Consider the following 26,824-nt stretch of genomic DNA (forward strand, 5'->3'; position numbering starts at 1 on the left):
TGGTACGATCCTAACTACTCCGGATTCTGGCAAAACACAGCCAGACCCCAACATTCTTCAGCTGAGTTGAGTCCCTCACATACCTTGCCTAGGGTAACCATCACACAGCAACAGGCATCACATGATGGGCGTGCAGAAACACACACTGATGTTTGTGGCTGGTCCTGTGTTCTGTGCTGCTGAGCGGTATTCCCCCAAGCTTTACATTTGCATTTATGTATTTATTTTGCAGTTCCCAGATTACATCCAGGGGCCTCACACAACCAAGGGAAGTTCCACTATTGTGCGACATTCCCAGCCCACAGAACATGTAGTAGCGTTTCACAGGACCTCAAGATGTCGTCGCCTACTACATCTGAGACAGCGCCGCTAAGGGAACAGCTACCTATTCTAGCTTGGGGTACAATCAAGCTCGTCTACACTGATAGAACAGCACTTTGGCTCTTGCAGGTGGTTGTCAGTAAGAGATTTTTTTTCTTTTTCTCTTTTTTTTTCTTTTTGGGTCACACCTGGCGATGCTCAGGGGTTACTCCTGGCTCTGCACTAGGTATTACTCCTGGCGGTGCTCAGGGGACCATATGGGATGCTGGGGATTGAACCGGGGTTGGCCGCGTGCAAGGCAAACGCCCTACCCGCTGAACTATAGCTCCAGCCGCTGGTAAGTGATTTTCAAGATCTTTTTTTTCTACATCCAATGCTTAGTTATGCAACAACTCCAGAACCCAGGCTCCTGAGAATATGAAACTCAGATGGACAGCCAAGTATTTTTCAAGGATGTTTTGACACTGGACAGACCTGGGCGCAAATTCTGGCTGTCTACTTGGTAGTTGTGAATGATACCTCAGAGTCATTACTTGACCTCTCACAGTCACAGTTAGCACATTTATACTAATGGACAGAACAGTGCCTGGCCCTTGTAACCATGGACACGCTGATATAAGTGCATCTCTGTGACTAAAATATGATTGTGAAGATAGCCCTCTGCTCACGGAGTGCCCCTTTAGAGATGAAGTTCTGCACCAGGCTTTCACAGAGCCTTATTCCCAGGCTGTGGTCACTAAATACCATGACTGGCCTGCACCTCTGCCTTTTCTGCTCCACACGACCAGCCACTTCTTGATGTGAACCCTGGACACCATCTTCTATTTTGAGCACCACAGCCAGCGCATAAAGGATCCTTCTTTCTTCCCAAGTTTGATGATCAAAACGATATACAACCCACTCTACCATCCTTTTGTCTTTAGGGTCAAACAGTGATTCCCAGGGGGCTGGAGTAATAGCACAGCGGGTAGGGCATTTGCCTTGAATGCGGCCAACCCGGTTTCGATTCCCAGCATCCCATATGGCCCCCCGAACACTGCCAGGAGTAATTCCTGAGTTCGTGAACCAGGAGTAACCCCTTGAGCATTGCCGGGTGTAACCAAAAAAGAAAAAAAAAAACAGTGATACCCAGTTTTGTTTTGTTTTTGCATAATTACATGCTCACACTCACACGCTTCACTCAAGACTACGAGTTCCCCTGTATGGGAATCCCAGAGATTCTACACAGGAACAGAGGAAAATGAGGAAAAGCTCCTGACTAGAAGGAAGACACTGAAGGAAGTGAAGCCCTTCTGGTCTACCCCATGGCGTAGCCAGAAGAAACTCACTTATAGCCAGTGCTTCTGCCATAGTGATTCTTTGGTATATATCATATACAGAGGATAGTGGCCATGGCCACTTAGGGAACAGCTGCTCTCCAAATGGTGTGGGTCTAAGCACAGAAAATGGATTATGAGACTGACTGCTTCTGCCTTCCAAAGGCCTGTAATAAAACGGGAGGCAGAGAACAAACGGGCAAGAGATGAGTAAGGACTAACTGAAGAATAACAAAGAAAAAGGCAGAGGTGAGCCAGGCTTTTTGGCAGGTCTCTTATCATCAGAAGGGACTTAATGATTAAGCCGATGAATGGTTAGGTAGATGGAAGAGCATTTTGGACATGTCTTTGGTGCCCATGTTGATGAACCTTTAAAACACGAGTTTAGGGGCTCGAGTGATAGGACAGCAGGTAGGGTGTTTGCCTTGCACGCGGCCAATGTGGGTTTGATTCCCAGCATCCCATATGGTCCCCTGAGCTACCACCAGGAGTAATTCCTGAGTGCAGAGCCAGGAGTCACCCCTGTGCATCGCCAGGTATGACCCCAAAAGCCAAAAACAAACAAACAAACAAACAAATAAAAGATGAGTTTAGTGCCATAATGCCCTGTGGCTTAATGCCCAGATGGAGAAACTGAGACTGGATAGAAACACACATAGTAGAAAGGACCGAGGAAGAGCAGGCAGCTTGAAATCTTCCTCACAATCAAAAAGAGGGCCAGTGAGCAGGGATGAACTCAGTGGGAACACACATGCTTTGCAAACGTGAGACCTGCCACGGGTTGTAACCTCAGCACTACAAAATAATAGTAATAAAAACGGGGTCGAAGAGAGAGTACACAGGCTAGGCAAGGTGCCTTGCATGCAGCCAACCTGGGTTTGATCCCTGTGACCACATATGGTCCCCCAAACACAGCCAGGAGTGATCCCTGAGCACAAAGCCAGGAGTAAGCGCAGAGCACTGCCGATATGGACCAAATACACTGAACAAAGAATCCATAGTGATACACTTGTACAGTCCACACAAAGCCCATGTCCATGAGTCCGAAGCTAGTCACTGCTCTCCCATACATAACGCCACAGCTCTACTTACCCGGAGAAGGGAAGCCTGATGCCGAGGGGTCTTGGCTCCTGGGCCCCCCGACGTGGGTCCTTCGGACTGGACAAGGGATTGTCTAGTTTCATAAGGAGCTGAAACACAGACAGAAAAAAAAATCAACACGGCCTATGAAGATTCTACCCCAAATTAGGACTGCACAGTGCACGTATAGCATATCAGCTCTTCTGGAAGAATTGGCAAAGGAATCAGGCACACATGCACGGAGGTTTGCCTCGCCCAAACATGCCTGGATGCTTTCAGCTACAGTTTAATGAACAATCTAAGGACATTCAACCAATTCAGGATAAGGCACGAAAATACTTTGATCGAGTTGCAATTAGGAATAAATTATAACGGTGGTATGGTAAGAACCTCGCCTGGGATAGAAAAGCAAGGAAGAGTCCAAGACGAGCCACATTACAAAGGTTCCAATAAATAAATTCTAACTGCCCTTCTGTTTGTCTTGCATTTGTCATCCGGCCCACAAAGAAAACTAATAGACATCCTGCACACCAAGAATCAACATTATCATTTATCTTCTGTGTTGTTGAAAACTGGAAGTCTTCTTTTCCCTACCAGAAAGAATGCAAACCAAACTAAGAGAAAAATACGCAAAGGAATAACTGTATTTTATAATCATTATCATATTATTCCATAAGCAAAGTAAAAATAATTTTTCCACCTTTAAAAGAAGAAAAATGCTTTTAAGCCACAAAAATGAAATGTGTTTTTTCACTCCTTTTATATCCAAGAACACTTAATAATGGTCCTGCCAATGGTAGGGAAGCAGTTCACAGAAGCAGGTGGCATTCGGGTCCAACGGAAAGACATTATCACCCACCTTGAAACCATTTCTGATCTCTGTGGGATAAAAATTCAAGTTTCTGAAAGTATATAAGTAAAACTTCAATAGTTCTTTGCAAAGACAGTAGGTAAAGGAAGAATAACAGTGCTATAGCATCATGTTTACCATACTTTGGGCTTTTTTTTTTTTTTGCTTTTTTGGGTCACACCCGGTGATGCTCAGGGGTTACTCCTGGCTTGGCACTCAGAAATTACTCCTGGTGGTGCTAAAGGGACCATATGGGATGCTGGGATTCGAACCTGGGTCGGCTGCATGCAAGGTAAACGCCCTAATCGCTGTGCTATCATTCCAGCCCCCACTTTGGGTTTTTTAAAATAAAGATGGTATAAAAGCATATAAAGAGGGGCCTGAGCGATAGTACAGTGGGTAAGGCATTTGCCTTGCACTCGGCTGAGCTGGGTTCTATTCCCAACATCTCATGTGGTCCCCCGAGCACCGACAGGAGTAATTCCTGAGTGCACTAGAACGCACATCTGCATTAGTAACTCCCTCCAAGCAACAGGAACACAAGATTTGGACATATTAAAATACATGAAAACACATGGAACTATCAAAATTGCCTGCGAGGGCTGGAGAGAGTGCAGTGGGTAGGGCGCTTGTCTTCCCTCATGGCAAATGTTTGCTTATGCAACAACTCTAGAATCCAGACTCCTTGGAAGATGGGACTTCGATGGACAGCAAAGTATTTTTCAAGTAAATATTTTGATACTGAAGAGATCTGGGTTCAAGTTCTGGCCATCCACTTACTAACTGTAATGAAAATGGGGATAACGGTGGAGGGAAGATCCTACTGGTGATGAGATTTGTCTTAGAACATGGAATGTGGGGCTGGAGCGACAGCAAAGCATGTAGGGTGTTTGCCTTGCATGCGGCCGACCTGGGTTCGATTCCCAGCATCCCATATGGTCCCCCAAGCACCACCAGGAGTAATTCCTGAGTGCAGAGCCAGGAGAAAATCCTGTGCATCACCGGATGTGACCCCTCCAGAAAAAAGCAAAATAAATAAATAAATAAATAAATAAACGCTGAATGCCCATCACAACCGGTCACTGGTTACCAAGAATACCTGAGAGCTTCGTATCATTCATATGCTTGCTTTGCATGTGGCAGACCCGGCTTTGACCACCAGCACCTCATATGGTCCATCCCCCCCGAGCCTCAATACGCAGTGATCCTTGAGCACAGAGTCAGGACTAAGCCCTGAGCACAGCCATACTATCACATGGGTTATTTTTATACAGACAAACAGCACATAACCCAAATCTTTAAATTAAGAAAAAAAGTTTGAGCTGAAAGGGCAGTATTTTCTTTCATTTTTTTTTCCAATCAACCCATCGCGGTAGAACATCAAATTAAACTGTTAGTTTCAGAAGGCTTTTACCACACTAATCTATAATAGCGTTCAGATAGTAACGGTCATAAGCTTTCCCTGGAAAATTCAATCCCACATGCTTCTGCTTCCTCAGAAGAAGGAGCTTCTGATGCCTGAAAACCATCGAATCACAACTCTAAGACACAAGCTCCGATCCACTTTGTCAGAATCAGATGCTCTTTTTTTTTTTTTTGCTTTTCTGGGTCACACCCAGCAATGCACAGGGGTTACTCCTGGCTCTGCACACAGGAGTCACTCCTGGCAGTGCTCGAGGGACCATATGGGATGCCAGGAATCAAACCCAGGTGGGCCGCATGCAAGGCAAACGCCCGACCCACTGTACTATCACTCTGACCCCAGAATCTGATGCTCTTTGGGCCATTGTGGGTCTGACTCTCGTCTCAATCCTTAACCGGACCCAAGTTCAGAAGTTAAAACACAGGCACTACCTGATGTCTCTACCCTAATTCCTCCCAAATAAAGCCAAAACCGAACAACTCAGTGCTAAAGAAATAATTCCCTTAGGTGAGGTTTATGGAGCGAGAAGTACTTTCTTTCTCCAGAGAGGAGTTAAAAAACAAAGCCTAAAGTTTTCATCACTGAGATTCTAGCGTAGTACCGGAACAGAGAGATGAACCATAAGTAACCATCCACAAAAGACTCTCCCTCTTGACACTGCACAGCTCACACCAGGGAAACTCCTCCATCGGCCCAGCTCCAGAAATTCATGGCTAACTCTCGGAATAGATGCATGCCAAGGCACTAGAAGTGCAGGCACGGCGGTCTTCGGGCGGAGGGGGACCCTCAGGAGGGGACCAGGCAGAGTCCCAGTCACACCCACACCCCACAGCTGCCGCCACTCAGCAGTACAGCTTTCCAGACCCTTTATTTTTTTTTAATTTTTATTTTTTTCATTGAGTCACCATGAGAATCACAGTTACAAGTTGTTCTTGATTGGGCTCCAATCATAATGTTCGAGTGTACATTTCCCATCACCAATGTCCGTAGATTCCCTGCCATGGGGTCCCCCTGGGCCCCTGTCCCACTGTTCTTCTCTCTCTTTATCTGCCTTTCTCTGGCTCTCTCTCTCTCTGTCTCTCTCTCTGTCTCTCTCTTCTTTCTCTCTCTGTCTCTGTCTGTCTCTCTCTCTGTCTCTCTGTCTCTGTCTCTCTGTCTCTGTCTCTGTCTCTCCCCCCCCCTTCCCCTCCACATCCCCTCCCCTTTCTGGGCACTATAAACTACAGACCCTTTTTTAAATTTTTATAAAGTTGTTCACAATATTTGATTACATCTAATAGTCGAACACCAATCCCACCACCATTACACCTTCCTGCCACCATATTTCAAATGTTTCCATCCCAAACCCCAAACCCTGCCCCCAAAGCAGAACCGAAATAATTTATTTTTTTGTTGCTTGTTATGAATAATCCATTAAAAATGAGACAGAAAAGGTTCTTCAGAGCAAAGTGTGGGAAGATTGTTGTATTTCACCCAGGAGCCATTAAACCTTTCTGTAAGAGATTAGTAACATGTTGTTAAAGGTTGAGCCTTGCATACACACACACACACACACACACACACACACACACACACACACATTACGGTAATGGTCCTCCCGTTGTTCATGGATTTGCTCGAGCGGGCCCAGTAACGTCTCCATTGTGAGACTTGTTGTTACTGTGTTTCGCATATTGAATACGTCACAGAAAGCTTGCCAGGCTTTGCCGTGTGGTCGAGATACTCTCGGTAGCTTGCCGGGCTCTCCAAGAGGGGCGAAGGAATCGAACCCAGCTCAGCCGGGCCAGCTGCATGCAAGGCAAACACCCTACCGCTGAGCTATCGCTCCAGCCCACTAAATATACACACACACACACACACACACACACACACACACACACACACATCTGTATGAATACATTATCCACTAAGATCAGTTGACTTCTACTTAAAACCCCATCAAATATGCTGTGATACTCTTGGTATATCAGTGGTATAAAGTATGAGATGTCCTGGAATAGACTGATTCATGGGTGAGACTTGCCCAAGGAGAGCAGGCCGTGAGCATGACAGACATTGAGTTCTGGAGGTTTTCAGCTACTGGCTTCACTGGGGTGGGAGGGGACCTCACCCGCCCCCTCTGGGTTGCCCAAGACGTAACAACCTGGCGGGGATCTGGAGGCTTGTCTACAGACCCTTTAAATTTCACAATACTGATAGCCCAATAGGATCCCACCAAATAAGACAGGAAAGTAAAATAGAGGCCAAGGAAGAGCAAATCAACAGAAACAGTAACACAGAAGGCTCAAATAGCAACAAACAGCTTTGTTAAGTCCTCAGACAAGGACTTAATGATCCCATGGTGAGACTTAACAATTATCACAAATTTTCTTTTACTGAAGTATTTTTTGATCATTCCATTAGTCATTTAGTTTTAACAAGCAATATAAAATAAATTATTCCGTGCCTACTAAAAGAGCAGGCTTGTGGGGCGGTTGGGAAACTGGGGACAATGGTGGAGGGAAGGTGATACTGGAGGGGGAATTTGTTTTGGAATACTGAATGCCCATAACAACTATATTATAAACAAGTTTGTAAAGCACGGTTTTTAAATAAAGTTTAAAGGCTTTTTAAATGAAGTGTTTGTAACGTTATACTTAAACATCTTAGACCGTCTACGTACCATCAACCAGTCAGTAGCCTCCAAGAATACACAGCTTCAAAAGTGCAACAGCATTATAAATTGAGCTCTCATTTGACCCAGCAATACCACTCCTGGGAATATATCCCAGAGAGGCAAAAAAGTATAGTCATAGTGACATCTGCACCTGTTTGCTCATAAAAGTACTGTTTACAATAGCCAGAATCTGGAAAAAACTTGAGTGCCCGAGAACAGATGACTGGTTAAAGAAACTTTGGTACATCTACACAATGGAGTACTATGCAGCTGTTAGAAAAGACGAAGTCATGAAATTTACATACAAGTGGTACTACATGGAAAGCATCATGCTAAGTGAAATGAGTCAGAAAGAGAGGGACAGACATAGGAAGATTGCACTCATCTGAGGAATATAAAGTAACAAAATAGGAGACTAATACCCAAGGAGAGCCGAGATAAGTACCAAGAGGTTCATTCCATGGCTTGAAGGCCAGCTGCACATGCTAAGGGAAAAGGCAGCTCAGATAGAGAAGGGAGCACCAAATAAAGGGTGTTGGGAGGATCTTCCCAGGATGAGAGATGCATGCTGAAAGTAGACTATAGACCGAACATGATTGCCACTCAAGGCCTCTTTTGCAAACCACAGCACCCAATAGAGAGAGAACCAAAGGGAATGCACTGCCACAGAGTCAGGGTGGGATAGGCGGGGATGGGGGGTGGGATAGGCTGGGATCATTGGTGGTGGAGAATGGGCACTGGTGGAAGGATGGCTACTTGATTATTTTATAACTGAAACCCAAGTATAAAAATTTATAAGTCTACAACTGTATCTCATGGTGTTTCACTAATATAAATTTTTTTTTAAAAAAGTGCAACAGCTACCAGAATCTAAACACACAAAAGAAAATGCTAGAGGGCATTCTATCACCCACAGTGCCCTAGGCTGTGGAGGTGCAGATGTGTGTGTATCATGTCTCACTTGATCCACAGGGGAAAGCTCTGAGGTTTTATGTGTAGATTACAGATACGGGGAACTGAGGCACAAAAAGTAAAATAGTTATCATTACACCAAAGAGAAATGAACAGAAATGAGATGTGTGACTCTACCAAGTCTCTTTTCAATTTGAGGAGACTGTTAAGTACATACTGCAAACAAATGGACTGCAAGAAGATGTTCAGTAGAAAAAGAAGAACTGACATACTGATTCGGAGCTATGACCTGAGCAAACAGAAAAAAACAGGTCAAAGTGAAAAGAAATTGATTCTGGACGTCCAAATCAGTTTGGTGGGAAAGAGAACAATTGTTTCCAACAGGCACTTGGTACTACTACAGCTAGACGCATGGAGTATTGTGATTTAAACTTTATTGGAAACAGGGACGGGAGTAACTGCCTCTGAGGGTTGTGTTAAGAAGAAAACCCTCGGGGCCGGAGCGATAGCACAGAGGGTAGGGCATTTGCCTTGCACGCGGCCGACCCGGGGTTCAATCCCCAGCATCCCATATGGTCCGCCGAGCACCGCCAGGAGTGGTTCCTGAGTGCAGAGCCAGGAGTGACCCCTGAGCATTGCTGGGTGTAACCCAAAAGGGAAAAAAAAGAAGAAGAAAACCCTGGGTCAGAGCAATAGTACAGTGGGGAGGGCATTTGCCTCACATGCGGCCCACCAGGTTCAATCCCTGGCATCCCCTATGGTCCTCCACGCACTGCCAGGAGCGACCCCTGAGCACAGAGTCAGGAGTAACCCGAGCCAAAACCCAAAAATAAATAAATAAATGTGAAAGAGAAGAAGAAAAGTCTGTATGTAAAGGATTACACGTAATAGCTGGCATGTGAGTTCTACCCAGGGAACACCAGCTATCACTACATCCTGCAGGTGAGACTTACGGGAGCTTGAAGGACGAGCTCAAGGAGAACTCACAACTGCTCTGAAGCTGCTCAGTCTGACTTAAAACACATACACACACACACACACACAGGCACACACACACCACACACCAGCCTGCCAGCCAGCAACTCAAGATGATGATTCTTAGACAGGAAAATTACGCCCAGAAAAAAGGCATTTCCAGAAAATGATCCAGGATCAAAATTCCATTCTGACAAGGAACAAAGAATAATGTAAGACCACTCGCTGTCAGAGTCACCGAGTTTTAACAGGACTTAGAGGTTCTGCAGTGCAGAGCAAGGACCATGGCATTGAGAAATAAACTCCCGGGTTCATTAAATGCGTGGACGGTGTCATACGGACAATGAAGGAGAATCAGGAACATAGGAGGGGACCGTGAAGCCTTCTGTGGAACTGAGTTCTGAAGATGTGGGAGGAGAGAGAACGAAGGTATAGGCTTCTCTTGGGTTAAATGTGTATGACAGGGGAAAAAAGCAGCAAGGTTAAAAAAAAAACTCGCAGTGGGGGTTGGGAATCCAGATACATTTTAAAAATAGGAATGAACAAGGTCTAAAGTGATCACTAGCCCTCAGAAGCAAAACTCTCAAGAAAACTTAGGTTGCAGATGGAAAGCCTCGCCCTTCCTTTGACTCCGACAGGTGAAGAAATCCAAGTGAAAATCCACTCTCCATTTTATTTATGAATGACCTTATTCTCTGCCACAGGGCTCTAAAAACCTCCTAATTGCTAGCTAACCCCAGAAAAGGACCAATCCTTGAGAAAACAGGAAGCTGTTCTCTCCTTCCTCTCTCCACACTGGGCAGAGGAGAACCCTCTGGAAGAACTGCTTGCCAATTAAAGGATCGAGATGTGTGGGAGGGGGAGAGAAAGACGGCAACAGAAACAAACAAACAAACAAAAAACGGTGTTTCAAGAATAAAAGGATGACTACCAAGAGATGTCACTTCTCATCCAATAGAATAGCTAGAATTTTAAAATACAGAGGAGAAAAAAAAAATCACTGAGAGTATCAAATGTGAGCCAGGAGCTACGGAACTCTTGGCCATTACCACAGGAGTACACAGTCAATCTTTTATTTTTTTTGCTTTTGCTTTTTGGGTCATACCTGGAGATGCACAGGGGTTACTCCTGGCTCTGCATTCAGGAATTACTCCTGGCGATGCTCGGGGGACCCTATAGGATGCTGGGAGTTGAACCTGGGTCGGCCACGTGCAACCCTACCCACTGTGCTATCGCTCCAGCCCCTACACAGTCAATCTTGTCTAACTCTGGGGGTTTCAGTACACTTACCCTAAGATCCAGCTCTTCCACTCTGAGGTGCCAGGAAAATGACAGCATACATCACAAAAAGACTCACACATCAGTGGTCATAGGATCCTTATTCATAGCAGCCAAATACCAGCAAGAACCCAACCTCCCATCAAAGAAAAAATGTATCATCAAACTGTGGTACATTGGTGCAGTGGAACATGACTAAGTAATGAAAAGGGACAAACAACTGAGACACACAGAATGGGGACATTTCAACCCTCAAGCCAAGGGATAGAGAGCAGAAACATGAAGAGCATGACCATTGCAAAAGATTCCACTGAACAGGAAGCTGTAGGAAAGGCACAGCTAGTCTCTGGTGGTAAATTTACCAGAACGACGCTCACTCCAGAATACAGGGAATGGCTCAGAAGGACACCTCTGGAGTAATGAATGTCCCATTCTTCACTAACGAGTGGCTTCCTGGGCATCTCCGCTTGCTACAACCTAAGCTGGAGATTTTAAGTGTGTGCATTTTATCATTGGGAACTTTTTTTTTCTTTTTTGCTTTTTGGGTCACACCCAGCAATGCTCAGGGGTTAAGTCCTGGCTCTGCACTCAGGAATTACTCCTGGCGGTGCTCAGGGGAACACAGGAGATGCAGGGGATCGAATGCGGGTCGGCTGCATGCAAGGCAAATGCCCTACCCGCTGTGCTATCACTCTGGCCCCTCATTGGGAACTTTTAATCTCCCTCCTGATGCTTTCACTTCAGGAATTGCTCCCCCTTCCCTTTGGTCCTGCACAAGTTGTTTTTGATGTCCACACACTTGGTTGTGGTACGCACACTTTATTTTTTTTATTAGTGAAACACCACGAGGTACAGTTGTAGACTTACAAATTTTTGTGCTTGGGTTTCAGTTATACAATGATCAAGTACCCATCCCTCCACCAGTGCCCATTTTCTACCACCACGGGTCCCAGTATGCCTCCCACCCCCTACCCTCCCATCCCACCCCACCTCTGTGGCAGGGCATTCCTTTTTGTACTCTCTCTCCTTTTGGGTGCTTGGTTTGCAAGAGAGGCATTGAGTGGCAATCATGTTCAGTCTATAGTCCACTTTCAGTATGCATCTCCCATCCTGGGAGGATCCTCCCAACACCCTTTATTTGGTGCTTCCTTCTCTATCTGAGCTGCCTTTTCCCCTGGCATGTGCAGCTGGCCTTCAAGCCATGGAGTAAACCTCCTGGTACTCATCTTGACTATTCTTAGGTGTTAGTCTCCTATTTTGTTACTTTATATTCCCCAGATGAGTACAATCTTTCTATGTCTGTCCCTCTCTTTCTGACTCATTTCACTTAGCATGATACTTTCCATGTAGTACCACTTGTATGTAAATTTCATGACTTCATCTTTTCTAACAGCTGTATAGTACTCCATTGTGTAGATGTACCAAAGTTTCTTTAACCAGTCATCTGTTCTCGGGCACTCGGGTTTTTCCTATTGTGAACAGTACAGCAATGAACATAGAAGGGTATGAACACTTTAGCTGCAGCGCTTGCACCCGGGGGTCAAATATCTTTTGTTCCAGAATGTGCAGAGGGACGCATACCTCAGTTGTGGGGGTCACACACACTGGGGTGTAGTGCACTAGGGATGCAGCACTGGGGATCCCAGACAACAGTATCACCAGCCCAACACTTGGCGCACGTGGATAACATTAAAGATCAAACTCACAACCTCGTGCTTGCAAGGCACATGCATCTGGCCACGAAGCAAGCTCAGCCCTCACCTCACTTTGACAAAAGTCTGAAGTGCCTGCCTACTCCAGATGGAATCCCGGCAACCAAGAGCTTCCATAAGCAAGGCCCAGGTATGCGGGTGCCAGGACTAAGTCTCCAGGCTGCATGCCAGCTCCTCTGCCACCAAGGAGCCAGGCTGTTTCTCCCCAGCATCCCTGGCTTGACGCTGGCTGTCATGCCCACAATCTGCCTCCAGGCACCATCTTAGCGCACCAATGGCCCTGGTCTAGAGACTCCCAATTGAATCTCAAAATGCATTATGCCCTCCAGAGAGGTCTCTGGAACCCAACCATTTACAATCTAGGATTCCAGAAGCGCGCGGCCACAAAAGCAGCCACGCGAGCTCTCATGAGATTCGAAAGGAACAATGGAAAGTAAATTACCAAGCGTCTGCGCCTGGCAGGCAGGCTTGAACGGTGGTGGGAAAATTCGAGCAAAACATAATGCCCAAAACTGAGAGAGAGAGAGAGAGAGAGAGAGAGAGAGAGAATATTGGGGAAATTGTCTGCCATTGAGGCAGGGTGAGGATGGGATGGGGGGTGGGGATAATTGGTGGTGGAAAATGTGCACTGGCGGAGGGATGGGTGTTCGATCATTGTATGGCTGAAGCTCAAACATGACAGCTTTGTAACTGTATCTCACGGTGATTCAATTAAAAACACTGTCCTCCCCGTTGTTCATCGATTTGCTCGAGCGGGCCCAGTAACATCTCCATTTTGAAACTTGTTGTTACTGTGTTTGGCATATTGAATACGTAACGGGTAGCTTGCCTGGCTTTGCCACGTGGGCGATATACTCTCGGTAGCTTGCCAGGCTCTCTGAGAGGGGCAGAGGAATCAAACCCGGCTCAGCCAGGCTGGCTACATGCAGGGCAAACACCCTACTGCTATGCTATCGCTCCAGTCCGATTCAATTTAAAAAATAAATAAAAGTCTGAGGTGCAGGCAATCATGGCACCCTTAGGGTCCACCTCAAAGGTAGGAGAACAAGAGGCAAGAGGCTGCCGGCACAGAGTTAAACAGGAGTCACCTCTGGACGAAAGACAAAAACGCAAACACCATGCTATGTGCATTACTGGAACTTCCCAGCTCAAATGAGAGCTGGAAGAGATTACATCCGATTCTCAAACCCAGGAGTTAGGCAGGAGAGACTGGAAAAGGAAACGGAAAACTTCTCTTCCAGTGTTGTCTGAGACCCAAGGGGCAGTTGGCGTCTGCAGGAGAACATTATCTTGCTTCCTTGCCAAACATTCTCTGCTCCAGTCCTGCCTAACCCACTGCCCCACTCCAGGTACTGGTGCTCTCTTTGAAAGTAGAATAATAATCAGGATTCGGAGGGGCTGGATGGCCCAAGGTCACAGAGGTAGTCGAGGACACCTGCCTTCTGATTCTAATCAAAAGCTATCTCTATGGCGCCACACCTGTTTTTCCACACAAGATTACAGCCTCTCTTTGGGCCAGCCCAGCACACATTTTTTTTCTCCCTCTGTGTGTCCCTCTAAGCAGTCACTACTCTTTTCAGTGCAGCAAAAACCTACTGAAACTGGGTCATTATCCGTCACAGTCCACAAAATTAAAAAGGGGGGTGGGTTGCAGCTATTTGAATTCAAGGGCCCTTCAATTGGTCCTCTCGAAAGCGAGGTGGCGAGCCCCGGGTGAACAAGAAACTGCAGTGAATGTGGAGCTTGAAGCACTGCGGCCCCGGTGCCAGTTCTGCAAGTCATCCTCGGAACCAACGACCGTTTCACCACACTCACAAGGCCAGCACAATACAAACGCTGGCAAACTAGCAACCCCCTGCGCCGAGCACACCACTGTGCACACGTTTCAGCAAAAACGCCGCTCCTGGAACGTCCCTCATTCTTCTTTCCAGTCACAGAGCTAACTATTTTCACATGTGAGGTCAGTCCTGAAGGGTCAAACTGACCCGTGGGCTTTTGCACAGTTCTATGTCCCAGTACTTCTGCAAAAGACAGTTATTCATACATGGGTTTGCATAAAGAAATAATAATCTATAATCTTCCATCCCCCCCCACCAAATTTAAAAAAAAAACCCTTAAAATGCCAGGTTCCTTTCAAATGAAAGCTGCAGACGAAGAATGAAATCATCTGAATTACAAATCTCAAGATGAACTAGTTTGGAGGGTGGGTGATAAGACATTTACTAAGACATCTTTAATTTTCTTTCTTTAAAAAAAGAAAATCGCACTTGAGAGTATACAGTTAAATCAGTTCAAGTTCTAAATGATGGAGGTAATTAAGTCCAAAGGTGGGGGGAGGGGGGCAGAGGGGGGTCCTGGTTGGGGAATAAAGAAGTGTAAGACACTGGCTGGACCAGCCGGCCCCGGGTCTCAGCTTACCTGGATGAATCTGCTCCGTGCTGCTCCGCAGTTTCCCGTAGCCATGGCTCAAGGGCACCCTCTGGTAATGAGGTGGGGAAGAAGGAGGGGAGGCGAGGGGTGACATCGTAGGAGACTGTGCTTCCTGCTTCAAAGAACCAGAGCAGAGTTCAGAGGCATCCCTGGACGAGCCAGGAGCTCGGAGCTGCAGTTCTGAAGTATAATGCAACTCTACTGTTTGCAAGCTGCCCGAGGTTACCGATGAAGGCAACACTTCCTTCCCCAAAAGGCAGCCCAGTTCCAAAGCAGTGGCTGGGGATTCGAAAAAAAAAAAAAAAGTCTCCCAGAGAACAGGCTCACCAGGGCTCGCTTACCCAAATGACTAAAGCAAGCCTAGCTCACTTTTCGGTTCCACTCAGAATATTTTCCTTTGGAAAATGAGCGACACTGATCACATGAAGTACATTCATTTCCCCCAATTTGGATCTCTTCGTGAACAGACTCAATTTTCAGTCATTAATCAAGTCCCCCCGGTTTGTGGATTTACATGTATCAAACCATCTAGCAAATCTGGACGCTAAAAAAATGTTTTTCAGCGATTAATCCTGAATATTTTACTCTGTCTGCGGAACACGCCGGCTCTGGGTGGATGGTGTAGAGGGCGATATTCAAAACGATTCACTTTGGGTAAAGCGTTCCAACTGGTATCTTCATAAATACTAGAACCTCAACAAGCTATAATTTGAATCTCAATTTGAATACGTTCACGTAGGAACCTTGAAAAAGTAAGCAAGCTTACTCCACTACTAGTCCCTATCTACTTCTTTCAAGGCTACCGGTAAACGGGTAACTTGATCAGTGACAATTTGGGGTTTGGGTTTTGTTTTGGACACACCCAGAGGTGCTCAGGGCTTACTCCTAGCTCTGTGCTCATGCCTGGTGGTACCGAGTAAATTAGGAATTTCGGAGCAACCACGTTATGAGAAAGTGACAACTGTCAACACAGAGACCTGAGAGGGGGTTAGAGTCTAAAAACCTGCCATTTGAGACACTGATCAAATATTCGTAAAGAGAAAAGAATATTTCAAGTGTGAGGTCATGTGCACCAATGGGCTGCATCTAGCACAAACCCACTATTAAAAAAAAACAAGGTTGGGGCTGGAGTGATAGCACAGCAGGTAGGCGTTTGCCTTGCATGCGGCTGACCCGGGTTGGATTCCCAGAATCCCATATGGTCCCCTGAGCACGGCCAGGAGTGATTCCTGAGTGCAAAGACAGGAGTAATCCCTGTGCATCACCGGGTGTGACCCAAAAAGCAAAAAAAAAAAAAAAAAAAAAAAAAAACAAGGTTGCATCTCAATCAGCTAGTCAGGGCAGGGGTTTGAAAAGCGCTCAGGGCAGTGGGGAACATTTGAGACAATGAGCCCTCATTCCTTTCCAAAAGCTATTGGGAAAACATGACTGAGAGAACTGATTGAAGAGTCCAATTCTCCTTTATCTAAAACTTAGAGTAACAGTGGTTTAGGATATGACACATAGGTTTCAGATGTACCTGTATCTGTCCATGTGACGTTACACTCACCATCAAAAGGGTAGCATCCGTCACTCACCACAAGCTTCACCCACTGTCACCCAACTTGCCTACCCCTCTTCCATTCCCATCTGGGAAAGGCAATTTTGTTCTGAAAGAATCTGGGGTTTGGGGAGCTGGAATGATCGTACACCGGGTAGGGCATTTGCCTTGCACGCGGCCCACCCAGGTTCAATTCCCAGCATCCCATATGGTCCCCTGAGCACCGTCAGGAGTAATTCCTGAGTGCAGAGCCAGGAGTAATCCCTGAGCATCGCCAGGTGTGACCCAAAAAAAGCAAAAAAAAAAAAAGAATCTGGGGTTTTGTTCATTTATTTTCTTAACAAAGATGAAAGAAATCATCTGATACCCATGTTTGTGTTTATCTTCCCTTGTATGATTTCAAGTAATATAAGGAGATCCATGACAGTTTTTGCCTATACTCCTTTTTCTTAAATAGGTGTCCCTGATGAACGACTTTTCAATCAATGTATCAGAATTAGGAAAGCATCCCCGCTTGGAGCTGATGAAGAGACACTGTAACACGGAACTCTAATACAAAAGTCTGTGCTCTCCAGCGGTGTCATGGGACACAGAGCGATTTACTTTCCATCTGCATCCTTTCATAGTCCTTGCAGTCTTAAATTTTTGTATTCATGCCTTCCTTAAAAAAAAAACACATTTCCTGCCTTCCAGGAGAAATTATATTGCCTAGCTACTGAGAGTATTTGATATGCCAAACACAGTAACAACAAAGTCTCCAATGGAGACGTTACTGGGCCCGCTCGAGCAAATCGACGATCAACGGGAGGGCCTTTACCTTTACCTTTTATACCTTGCCTTCCACACAATGCATTAGTAGGACTAGAAGTAGGACCTGTGCACCTGATGGCCTAGGAGTTGACTGAGGTGTTACTTGTTTTTAATAGACCCGATCTTCTGGAATTTTATACTTAGTCTTTACCAAACATCACCTTAACTATTGCAATTAGTTCTCTGATTTAGGAAAAAGCTCATTCCCCCTATTCTCATCCCTAACCTGACAAAAAACACTCCCTGAAGAGGGATTCCCTGGTTACAGGAGTTGAGTAAACGCAGATGTCTTTGTTGCAAGACTTCTGGGGCCTTTCAATGTACACATACTGACTTGCCACAACTAGGAATTCACTCTTTTCCAGTAAGAACAGGATATGAAGCAGTGTTCTCCCAAGATATTTAACCAAAGACTTCTTTGGAGAGGGGAGGGAAAAAACCCTAGAAAATGCATTTCAAAGAACCTATTTGGAAATACTGTCTAGAGAAAGCATGTAAGTCTAACTAACAAATTCCCTTCCAGTTAACACAGTTCTATATTCAAGTAGGCTCAAAGGGACCCAGGCATGGCTCATGGTGATTCCGAGGCCATCAACCCAGCCCTCAGTCTGGCTACAGGAAACTTTTCCAACTCACTTCCAAGTCTGTCCTCACTTCCCAGAGGGTAAGAACACTGGAAGTTTGAGCACAGGTCTGAGGCCCTTCTGTTTTGGGTCTCCTGGCCAGGACCTAAGGGAGTGTTTACCTGGTTATCCTCCTCGTCCATTCTTTTGAAGGTATTTTTTTCCGAGGCTAAATATGGAATCTGAACCTTGGTTCCGTGTGGCTCGGCTGGGTTCCCAAAGCGGAGGTCGCCCTCAGTCTTTGACATCAGGAAGCGAGGCAGCGGCAGTTCTTTAGGACCAGAATCAGAGAAGCTCCAGTGAGACCTTATTGGAAAACTGCAAAAGGGGGAACTAGGGACCTAAAAGCAGAATCATTTTTTTTTCTTTTTGGGTCATACCCAGCGATGCTCAGGGCTTCCCTATGTCTATGTACTCAGAAATTACTCTTGGCAGTGCTCGGAAGACCATATGGGATGCCGGGAATCGAATTTGCGTCATCTGTGTGCAAGGCAAACGACCTACCTGCTGTACTATCGCTCTGACCCCTGAATCATTTTTTTTTCTTGTTGGGTCACACCCGGTGATACACTGGGGTTACTCCTGGCTCTGCACTCAGGAATTGCCCCTCGAAGTGCTTGGGGGACCATATGGGATGCTGGGAATCGAACCCGGGTTGGCCGCGTGCAAGGCAAACGCCCTACCTGCTGTGCTATCTCTCCAGCCCCAACCCCTAAATCATTTTTGAGGGAAAATTTCAGACTTCTAAATATAGATTCCATTTTTGTTTAGACACAATGACGGTGCCTGTAATAATAATGTCAATATGAAGGGAGGAAAACGCTCTGATTTACCAAAGTATCCAATAGGATTCACGTTCAAGTTTTTAACTCATCACCCACTCTAGCCTCTGGACACCAATAAGAAAAAGGATATAACACTGTACAGATATAGTAGGAAGTGACTGAGGGTGGCAGGCCAAACTGACACAGGGCTTATTATATACCAGACACTGTGTTTAAATCTCTTTGATCTGCAAATATTGACCTACTCAATCCTCATAACTCAGTGACACAAGGCTATCATCAGCCTTCTTTTACAGATTTGAAAACAGGCAAGAAGGAAAGAAGGAACTAAACGTCATCCCCAAGACCTCACAGTTCATCTGTGGCAGGGTTGGCTCACAACTAGTGCTTAACCCCCAAACTTTATTCCTTCCCACCCCCCCAAGAATCACTTTCCTTTGGCAAATGCCCTGGGTTCTTGCCCTATGTAAAAAATCTCTTAAGGAATTTTCACACCCAACCTCTATTGTATTTTCAACATGGAGCAAAGAAAAAAATGGTATCGAGTTCAGGAAACTAGTCCCAAATTCAGCCAGCTTCTACTGTCGCAAACCGTTAGCCACATCCCCAATGCGACAAAGAGCTAAAACGCAACAGCCGGGTATTTTTCATGATCTTTCAAATTTTGGACAAAACTCTTCTGAAAACGGAAATGATGCCTTGGCACACTTTGAGTTCACAGCAGAACAAATCCTGCACATTCACAGAGTACCAAAAAAAAATCCCCTTCCCAAAAGGGGGTGATATTCTGGATTGTGCGTAATGGTTTGCATCTGTATCCATTGTTCCGGATAATCCTCCTCAGTAAGCCTTTGTGCTTCCATCAGCTTTCCAGCTTTCCGTTCCAAAAGCACAGCTGGACTTGCGATGATTGATGCAGTGCTAAAGCCACAAAACATCTTAGCAACGGCTAGCAAGCATCCCAGCTCCTTCGGCAAACAAGGCCCCCAATTCGCCCCATCTCCATCCACCTCGTGTTTATTTTCAGTTGCTATGTCCACATTGGATTCAAGAAGAAGGCAATGTGTCAAATCCTGGCCTGATCAATCAGCCAAGGGCCCAAGAGATAGAAACAGGAGACACCGAGCTGGAAAATGAAATTCCCAACTCTAGAGAGCAGATAGCTGCCATTTTCCTGCTTTCTGATCTCAGGAGCTCTCCTATACGATAGATTTCGGAAGGAAGGGGGCGAGGACACAGAGACTTTGGGGAAAGCAAATACTAGCTGTAGGAATCTCCTGTCTCGGGAAGACATTTGTTCAGTCAGCACACAGGACCTACAAAGATGGAACAAGATGGTATGCTTCACTCTAGGGATCAGCAGAAAACTGGGGAGAAAGGCAAACAAGCATGGTATTGTGAAGGTCCAGCTCCCTTCCTGGAACTTGCAGAGCCCTTCGGACACGATCCAATCACACACTCACCTTCCTGGCTAGCCTCCCCCAGAGAGCCATCAAACAGCATAAGACAAAACCAGCTGAATTGATCTTTTCCTCTCTTTGGTGATGTGACTGCACATGGCTCTCATGGACAAGAACTGTCAACAGGGGCTGGAGCGATAGCACAGCGGGGAGGGTGTTCGCCTTGCATGCGGCCGACCTGGGTTCGATTCTCAGCATCCCATATGGTCCCCTGAGCACCGCCAGGAGTGATTCCTGAGTGCAGAGCCAGGAGGACCCCTGAGCATCGCCGGGTGTGACAAAAGAAAAAAAAGGAACTGTCAACAGACATAGTATCCCTGTCCTCTAAAACGTCACTGAAGGGGCCTGAGCGATAGCACAGCAGGGAGGGCATTTGCCTTGCACACAGCTGACCCAGGTTCGATTCCCGGTATCCCATATGGCCCATCAAGTACCACCAGGACTAATTCCTGAGCAGAGTCAGGAGTAACCCCTGAGTATCACTGGGTGTGACCCTAAAAAAAAACCCCAAACTACAAACAAATAAAAATAAGCCCAAAAAAACCCTTAAGATTCTAGTTTCCTAATACTTAAAAGCTACTACAGTGAGGCCACAAACCAAACTAAATTCACATACAAGATTCAGAATGCCTCTTGTACATGGGACCTCAGGTTCGATCTTTCCCCACAAAAAAAAATTACATACAGGAAAAAAGAAAATAAAATAACACACAGGCAACAAATGAAGAATAGAAACTTCATGTTTCTGAAAGCCAAGAAGAAAATTAGTTCAGTCATCCACGACAATAACTAATTTCACAGTGAGAGCTCAACTTGTACTCTTTGAATACAGAAATACTCAGGATAGCAAACATAAATGACTTTTTTACTTTCCACCAAGAAAATGACGCCTTCCCTGGGGGGCAGGAAAAGTTGCCTCCCAGGAGCCAGACCACCCTCCCTGAGGACTCTCCACCAGTGCTTCCATGCAAGAGCCACAGCCAGGGGTACTCAGCGCCTCCGGGGATGTGTCTAGTGACACTCAGGGGACCATGCAGTGCCAGGGATCAAGTCAAGACTCGTATCTTAACCCCTGTGCCAACTCTCCAGTCCAGCTTTCCTTTGTAAACTTTCTGTTCTAATTTCTGAATTTTAAACGTATGCCCCTCTAAAAGGTAAGTGGAAAATCCTTTGTTTCCCTCTGTTGGATGAAGACATGATATAAGAAATCGGCTTACTCTTCCAGCCTCCATTCTCCCTGGAACACGAATCATGCTCACCCGTCTGTTTCTTTGCTCTCTCTGAAGAAGCACCTGTTCCCCCTTGTCTGCGTACATCCTTTCTTTCTCTCTCCTAACATCTAAGTTTTCATTCAATAGAAATGATCTGGCCTGATTAGAAAGAAAAAAAATACTGCAGACCCTCAATCTATTAGAAAAAGCACAACAACATCAATGTCCTTACAGAACACACTAGAATGGATAAAGAAACCATGGCACATCTACACAATGGAATAGTAGGCAGCTCTTAGGAAAAATGAAGTCATGAAATTTGCTTCTAAATGAATGGACACAGAGAGTATCATGCTGAGTGAAATGAGTCAGAAGGAGAGGGACAGATAAAAAATGACTGCATTCATCTGTGGGATATAAATATATATATGTGTATATATATATATATATATATATATATATATATATGTTGTACAAGACTAATTTCCATGGCCAGGGAAAACAGGAGTTAGGAGGACTGGTCAATGGTTGGATCTAACCACAATTATGTGTGGGGGTGAGGCAAGGTAAGATAAAGACGAGACCAGTATGACAATAATAGCGGAGAATGATCACACTGGACAAGATCTGAGGGTTAAAAGTACGTAAGGGCAGGGCTGGAGCGATAGCACAGCAGGTAGGACATTTGCCTTGCACGCGCCCGACCCAGGTTCGATTCCCAGCATCCCATATGGTCCCCTGAGCACCATCAGGGTGTGACTCCTGAGTGCAGAACCAGGAGTAACCCCTGTGCATCGCCAGGAGTGACCCAAAAAGAAAAAAAAAAGTAGGTAAGGGCTATTTTCATAACCTTTCGGTATCAATACTGCAAACCACAATGGCCAAAAGAAGAGAGAGAGAGAGAGAGAGAGAGAGAGAGAGAGAGAGTGAGAGAGAGAGAGAAGAAAAGCATCTGCCACAGAGGTAGGCAGGGGATAGAGGATGGGGAGTGATGGAAACGAACCTGGGGACACTGGTGCTGAGAAATGTACACTGTGTGTGGAGGGATGGGTGATGGAATACTGATGACTGAAATCCAATCACAAACAGCTTTGTGAGGGTCTATCTCACAGTGATTCAATAAAAAGGTTAAAAATAAATAAGAAATAAATGTCTTTTAAAAAGATTGCATTCATCTGGGGGACATAAAGTAACAAAATAGGAGATTAATACCCAAGAATAGCCGAGATCAGTACCAGGAGGATTACTCCATGGCTCAGAGGCCAGCCGGGCATTTTAGGGGAAAGGGCAGCTCAGATAGAGAAGGGAGCACCAAATAAAGGGTAGTTGGAGGATCCTCCCAGGATGGGAGATGCATATTGAAAGTAGACTATGGACCGAACATGATTGCCACTCAATGCCTCTTTTGCAGACCACAACACCCAAGAGGAGAGAGATCAAAAGGGAATGCCCTGCCACAGAGGCAGGGTGGGATGGGGGGATGGGGGGGTGGGAGGGATACTGGGATCCGTGGTGGTGGAAAATGGGCACTGGTGGAGGGATGAGTATTTGATCACTGTATAATTGAAACCCAAGCACTAAAGTTTGTAAGTCTACAACTGTACCTCATGGTGCTTCACTAATAAAAATTTTTTTTAAAAAGTGCAAGGGGGGGTCAGAGTCAGGCCTCAGATCTGCTGAAGGTGCGCCCCACCAGTTGCTCCCTCCCTGGTCCTGCACACGCCTTCATGGACACGACTTCTTTTATCTCACCTACGCACCAGATTCAAGCCAGTGCCTGTGGGTGAGTTTAAAATGGGCTTCCACTTCTGAATGTTTGAAAAACATGCAATGGAAACGACTGGATGTCATTTGACAATTATATAAAATGCACATTTCAGTGTCCATAAATAAATGTTTACTGGCACCCAGCCGCGCTCCTTTGTTTCCGTACTGTCTGTGTCTGCCTTCAGAATACAATGGCAGGCCCGGCCAGCAGCGACCGGCCTCTGAGCCACAGAGTCGAAAATATCACTTCCAGCCCTTCACGGGAGAACGAGTGCCGACTCCCGCCTCACCCAGTCCACACTGAAAGTGAAATTAGACCTGCTAGAATGGGAAGGATGCTTTTATATTTTATCTTTTATATTTTTTTGTTTTTGGGGTCACACCCGACGATGCACAGGGGTTACTCCTGGCTTTGCACTCAGGAAAGTATTCCTGGTGGAGTTCAGGGGACCATATGGGATGCTGGGAATTGAACCGGGGTCGTCCGTGTGCAAGGCAAACACCCTACACACTGTGCTACCACTCCAGCCCAGAATTCTGCTTCTAATGGAAAACTACTTGATACTTCTTGGGTTTTTCATTTAAAATTTACATAAATTAAATTGAAAATTCCATTCCAGGAGCCGGAGCGATCATACAGGAATTTGGGCGCTTGTTTGCATGCAGCACTGCGTATGGTCTCCCGAGCACTACCACGAGTGATCCCTGAGCACAGAACCAGACACGAGCACAGAACACTGCTGGGGGTTGGTCCCCCAAAACAAAGCACACAAAATGCATGCAATTCCTCATCCACACTAGTCAGATTCCAAGGGCTCGACAGCAAGTCACACATGACAAGAGGTTACTATTTAGATGCTTCTCAAAATGTCCGACAACAGATCATCTGATTTGGTCTTCATAACAGCACCATGTGACAGGTATTAATGCACCATTTCTGCAGGTGAGGCATTTGAAACTAGAGGCCGGAGTGACATAACAGCAGGTAGAGCGCTTGCCTTGAGCGTGGCCAACCATGGTTCGATCACCGGCATCCTATCACGCCTGCCATGAGTGATCCCTAAGCACAGAACCAGGAGATAGCCTTGAGCACCACAGGAGATGGCTCAAAAAAAAACTCAATGTCTTTTGAAACTCAGAGATTAAGAAACTTGCTGACAGAGCGAAGAATGTGGTTCAAAGTCTCTGTTTGATAGAGAGGGGAGCACCAAGTAAAGGGTGTTGGGAGGATCCTCCCAGGAGGGGAAATGCATGCTGAAAGTAGACTATGGACTGAACATGATTGCCACTCAATGCCTCTTTTGCAAACCACAGCACCCAAAAGGAGAGAGAGAACAAAAGGGAATGCCCTGCCACAGAGGCAGGGTGGGATGGGGGGTATGGTGTGGTGGGAGGGATACTGGGATCCATGGTGGAGGGATGGTACTCGATCATTGTATAACTGAAACCGAAGCACAAAAATTTGTAAGTCTACAACTGTAGACTTACAAATTTTGTGGTGTTTCACTAATAAAAATTTTTTAAAAAATACAAAGTCTCTGTTTAAATCCCTAGAGGCAATCCCTGTCAGGCAAAAAGGGGAATGAGGGGGAGAATGAGAGGAAGGAGGAGAGCAGGAAAGGGGAGGAAGGAAAAAGGAGAGAGAGGAGGGGAGAGATGGGGGAAAGACAGGAGGAGTGGAGGGGAGAGGATAGGGAGAGGGGAGGGGAGAGGCGGGGAGGGGAGGGGAGGGGAGGGGAGGGGAGGGGAGGGGAGGGGAAGGAGGGGAGGGGAGGGGAGTGGAGGGGAGGGGAAGGAGGGGAGGGGAGGGGAGGGGAGGGGAAGGAGGGGAGGGGAGGGGAAGGAGGGGAGGGGAGGGGAGGGGAGGGGAGGGGAGGGGAGAGGAGAGGAGAGGAGAGGACATAGGGGAAGGAGGGGAGGGCCCACCGCCCCTGCCTTTTTTAAGCATTACTGAATCCCCATAAGGTACAGTTACAAAGCTTTCATGTTTGAGTTTCAGTCATACAATGATCGAGTACCCATCCCTCCACCAGTGCACATTCTCTACCACCAATGTCCCCAGTATCCCTCCCCCACCCCTCCCCCTGCCTCTATGGCAGACAATTCCCCTCTTACTATCTCATTCTACTTATGGGTATTATGGTTTGCAATACAGATTACAGATAATAAGAGGCCATCATGTTTGGCCCTTTGTCTACTTGCAGCACACAACTCCCATCCCAAGAGATCCCTCCAGCCATCATTGACTTAAGGGTCCCTTCTCTTTCCCAGCTGCCTTCTCTCCCAGCTCCTAAGGCAGGCTTCCAACCATGGAGTAATCTCCCTAGCCCTTGTCTCTACTGTCCGTGGGTGTTAGTCTCGTATTATGATACTTTATATTCCACAAATGAGTGCAGTCATTCTACGTCTGCCCGTCTCTTTCTGACTCATTTCATTTAGCATGACACTTTCCATGGTCACCCCCCCCCCCTACTTCCAGGATCCCAGCATGCCCCAAAGCCACGCCCACTGCGACAATACTGCCATCCCCACAATAGCACACGGGACTAGATGGGATGTAACATAGAAGCCAACCAATCTCTAACAAAAACATTTCCGCAGACAGCTTAACTTGCGTCAACAGCGTAGTAAACCCACAGACAAGGACTTAATGACCCCCTGGAGAGATACAACAGTCTTCACAAATTTTCTTCTACGGAAATATTTTTTGATCATTCCATTAGCCATTTAACGATAACCAGCAATAGAAAATAAATGATTGTGGGCCTATTATGGGCTGGAGCAATAGCACAGCAGCTAGGGCGTTTGCCTCATATGCGGCCGACCTGGCTGACCCAGGTTCGATTCCTCTGCCCCTCTCGGAGAGCCCGGCAAGCTACTGAGAGTATCTCGCCCGCACGGCAGAGCCTGGCAAGCTCCCCGTGACGTATTCGATATGTCAAACACAGTAACAAGTGTCACAATAGAAACGTTACTGGGCCCACTCCAGCAAATCGATGATCAACGGGAGGACCAGTGACAGTGACAGGGCCTGTTATGGGGGCAGGCGTGAGGGGCGGGTGGGAGCATGGAGACAACGGTGGAGGGAAGGTGGTGGGACTGGTGTTGGGATATCGAATGCCTGTAACAAATCATCATGAACAACTCTGTAAACCACAGTGTTTAAATAAAGTAGAGGGGCTGGAGCAATAGCACAGCGGGTAGGGCGTTTGCGTTGCACACGGTCGACCCAGGTTCGATTCCCAGCATCCCATATGGCCCCCTGAGCACTGCCGGGGGTGATTCCTGAGTGTAGAACCAGGAGTAAGCCCTGTGCCCCTGTGCATCACCGGGTGTGACCCAAAAAGCAAAAATAAAGTAAAATAAAATAAAATAAAGTTAGAAACAAGAGATAATAGTTTTAAAAATAAATAAATAAATAAAGTGGAGCGGTGGAGAGGAGGAGAAAAAGAAGGGGAGGGGAGAGCAGGAAGAAGGCAACTTTTTTATTTGTGTGCTAGAGGCAGGTACACAAATGAAAAGTGATGGAGAAAAGATTCAAAATTATCCTATCCGGGAGGACCTAGTCCACCCTTGACTGTCGGAGTTTTGCAGGTGGTGCTCGCAGGGTGGTGCGTGCGGGCTAGCGCCTGCATGAGTTTCCCCAGGCAAGCCTTAGCCTCACCTCCTGGACTT

At 46.3% G+C, this 26,824-nt stretch overlaps 1 protein-coding gene across 2 annotated transcripts in view; it reads right to left on the reverse strand.

Moving 5' to 3' along the window:
- The window catches only part of REPS2 (RALBP1 associated Eps domain containing 2), a 252,371-nt gene that overhangs the window by 135,381 nt on the left and 90,166 nt on the right, over positions 1–26,824 (reverse strand). Inside the window, exons 3-5 of one of the 2 annotated variants that reach the window (XM_056131290.1) lie at positions 18,049–18,197; positions 14,942–15,065; positions 2,730–2,827 (exon numbers count right to left, since the gene is read on the reverse strand). In XM_056131290.1, coding sequence (XP_055987265.1) covers positions 2,730–2,827; positions 14,942–15,065; positions 18,049–18,197 — 371 coding nt within the window. Of the gene's footprint in view, positions 1–2,729; positions 2,828–14,941; positions 15,069–18,048; positions 18,198–26,824 lie in introns of both variants that reach the window. The other variant, XM_056131289.1, reaches the window with a different exon arrangement.

The sequence above is a fragment of the Sorex fumeus genome, unplaced genomic scaffold (genome assembly GCF_029834395.1).
Source record: "Sorex fumeus unplaced genomic scaffold, SorFum_2.1 ptg000086l, whole genome shotgun sequence".
Taxonomy (NCBI): Eukaryota; Metazoa; Chordata; class Mammalia; order Eulipotyphla; family Soricidae; genus Sorex; species Sorex fumeus.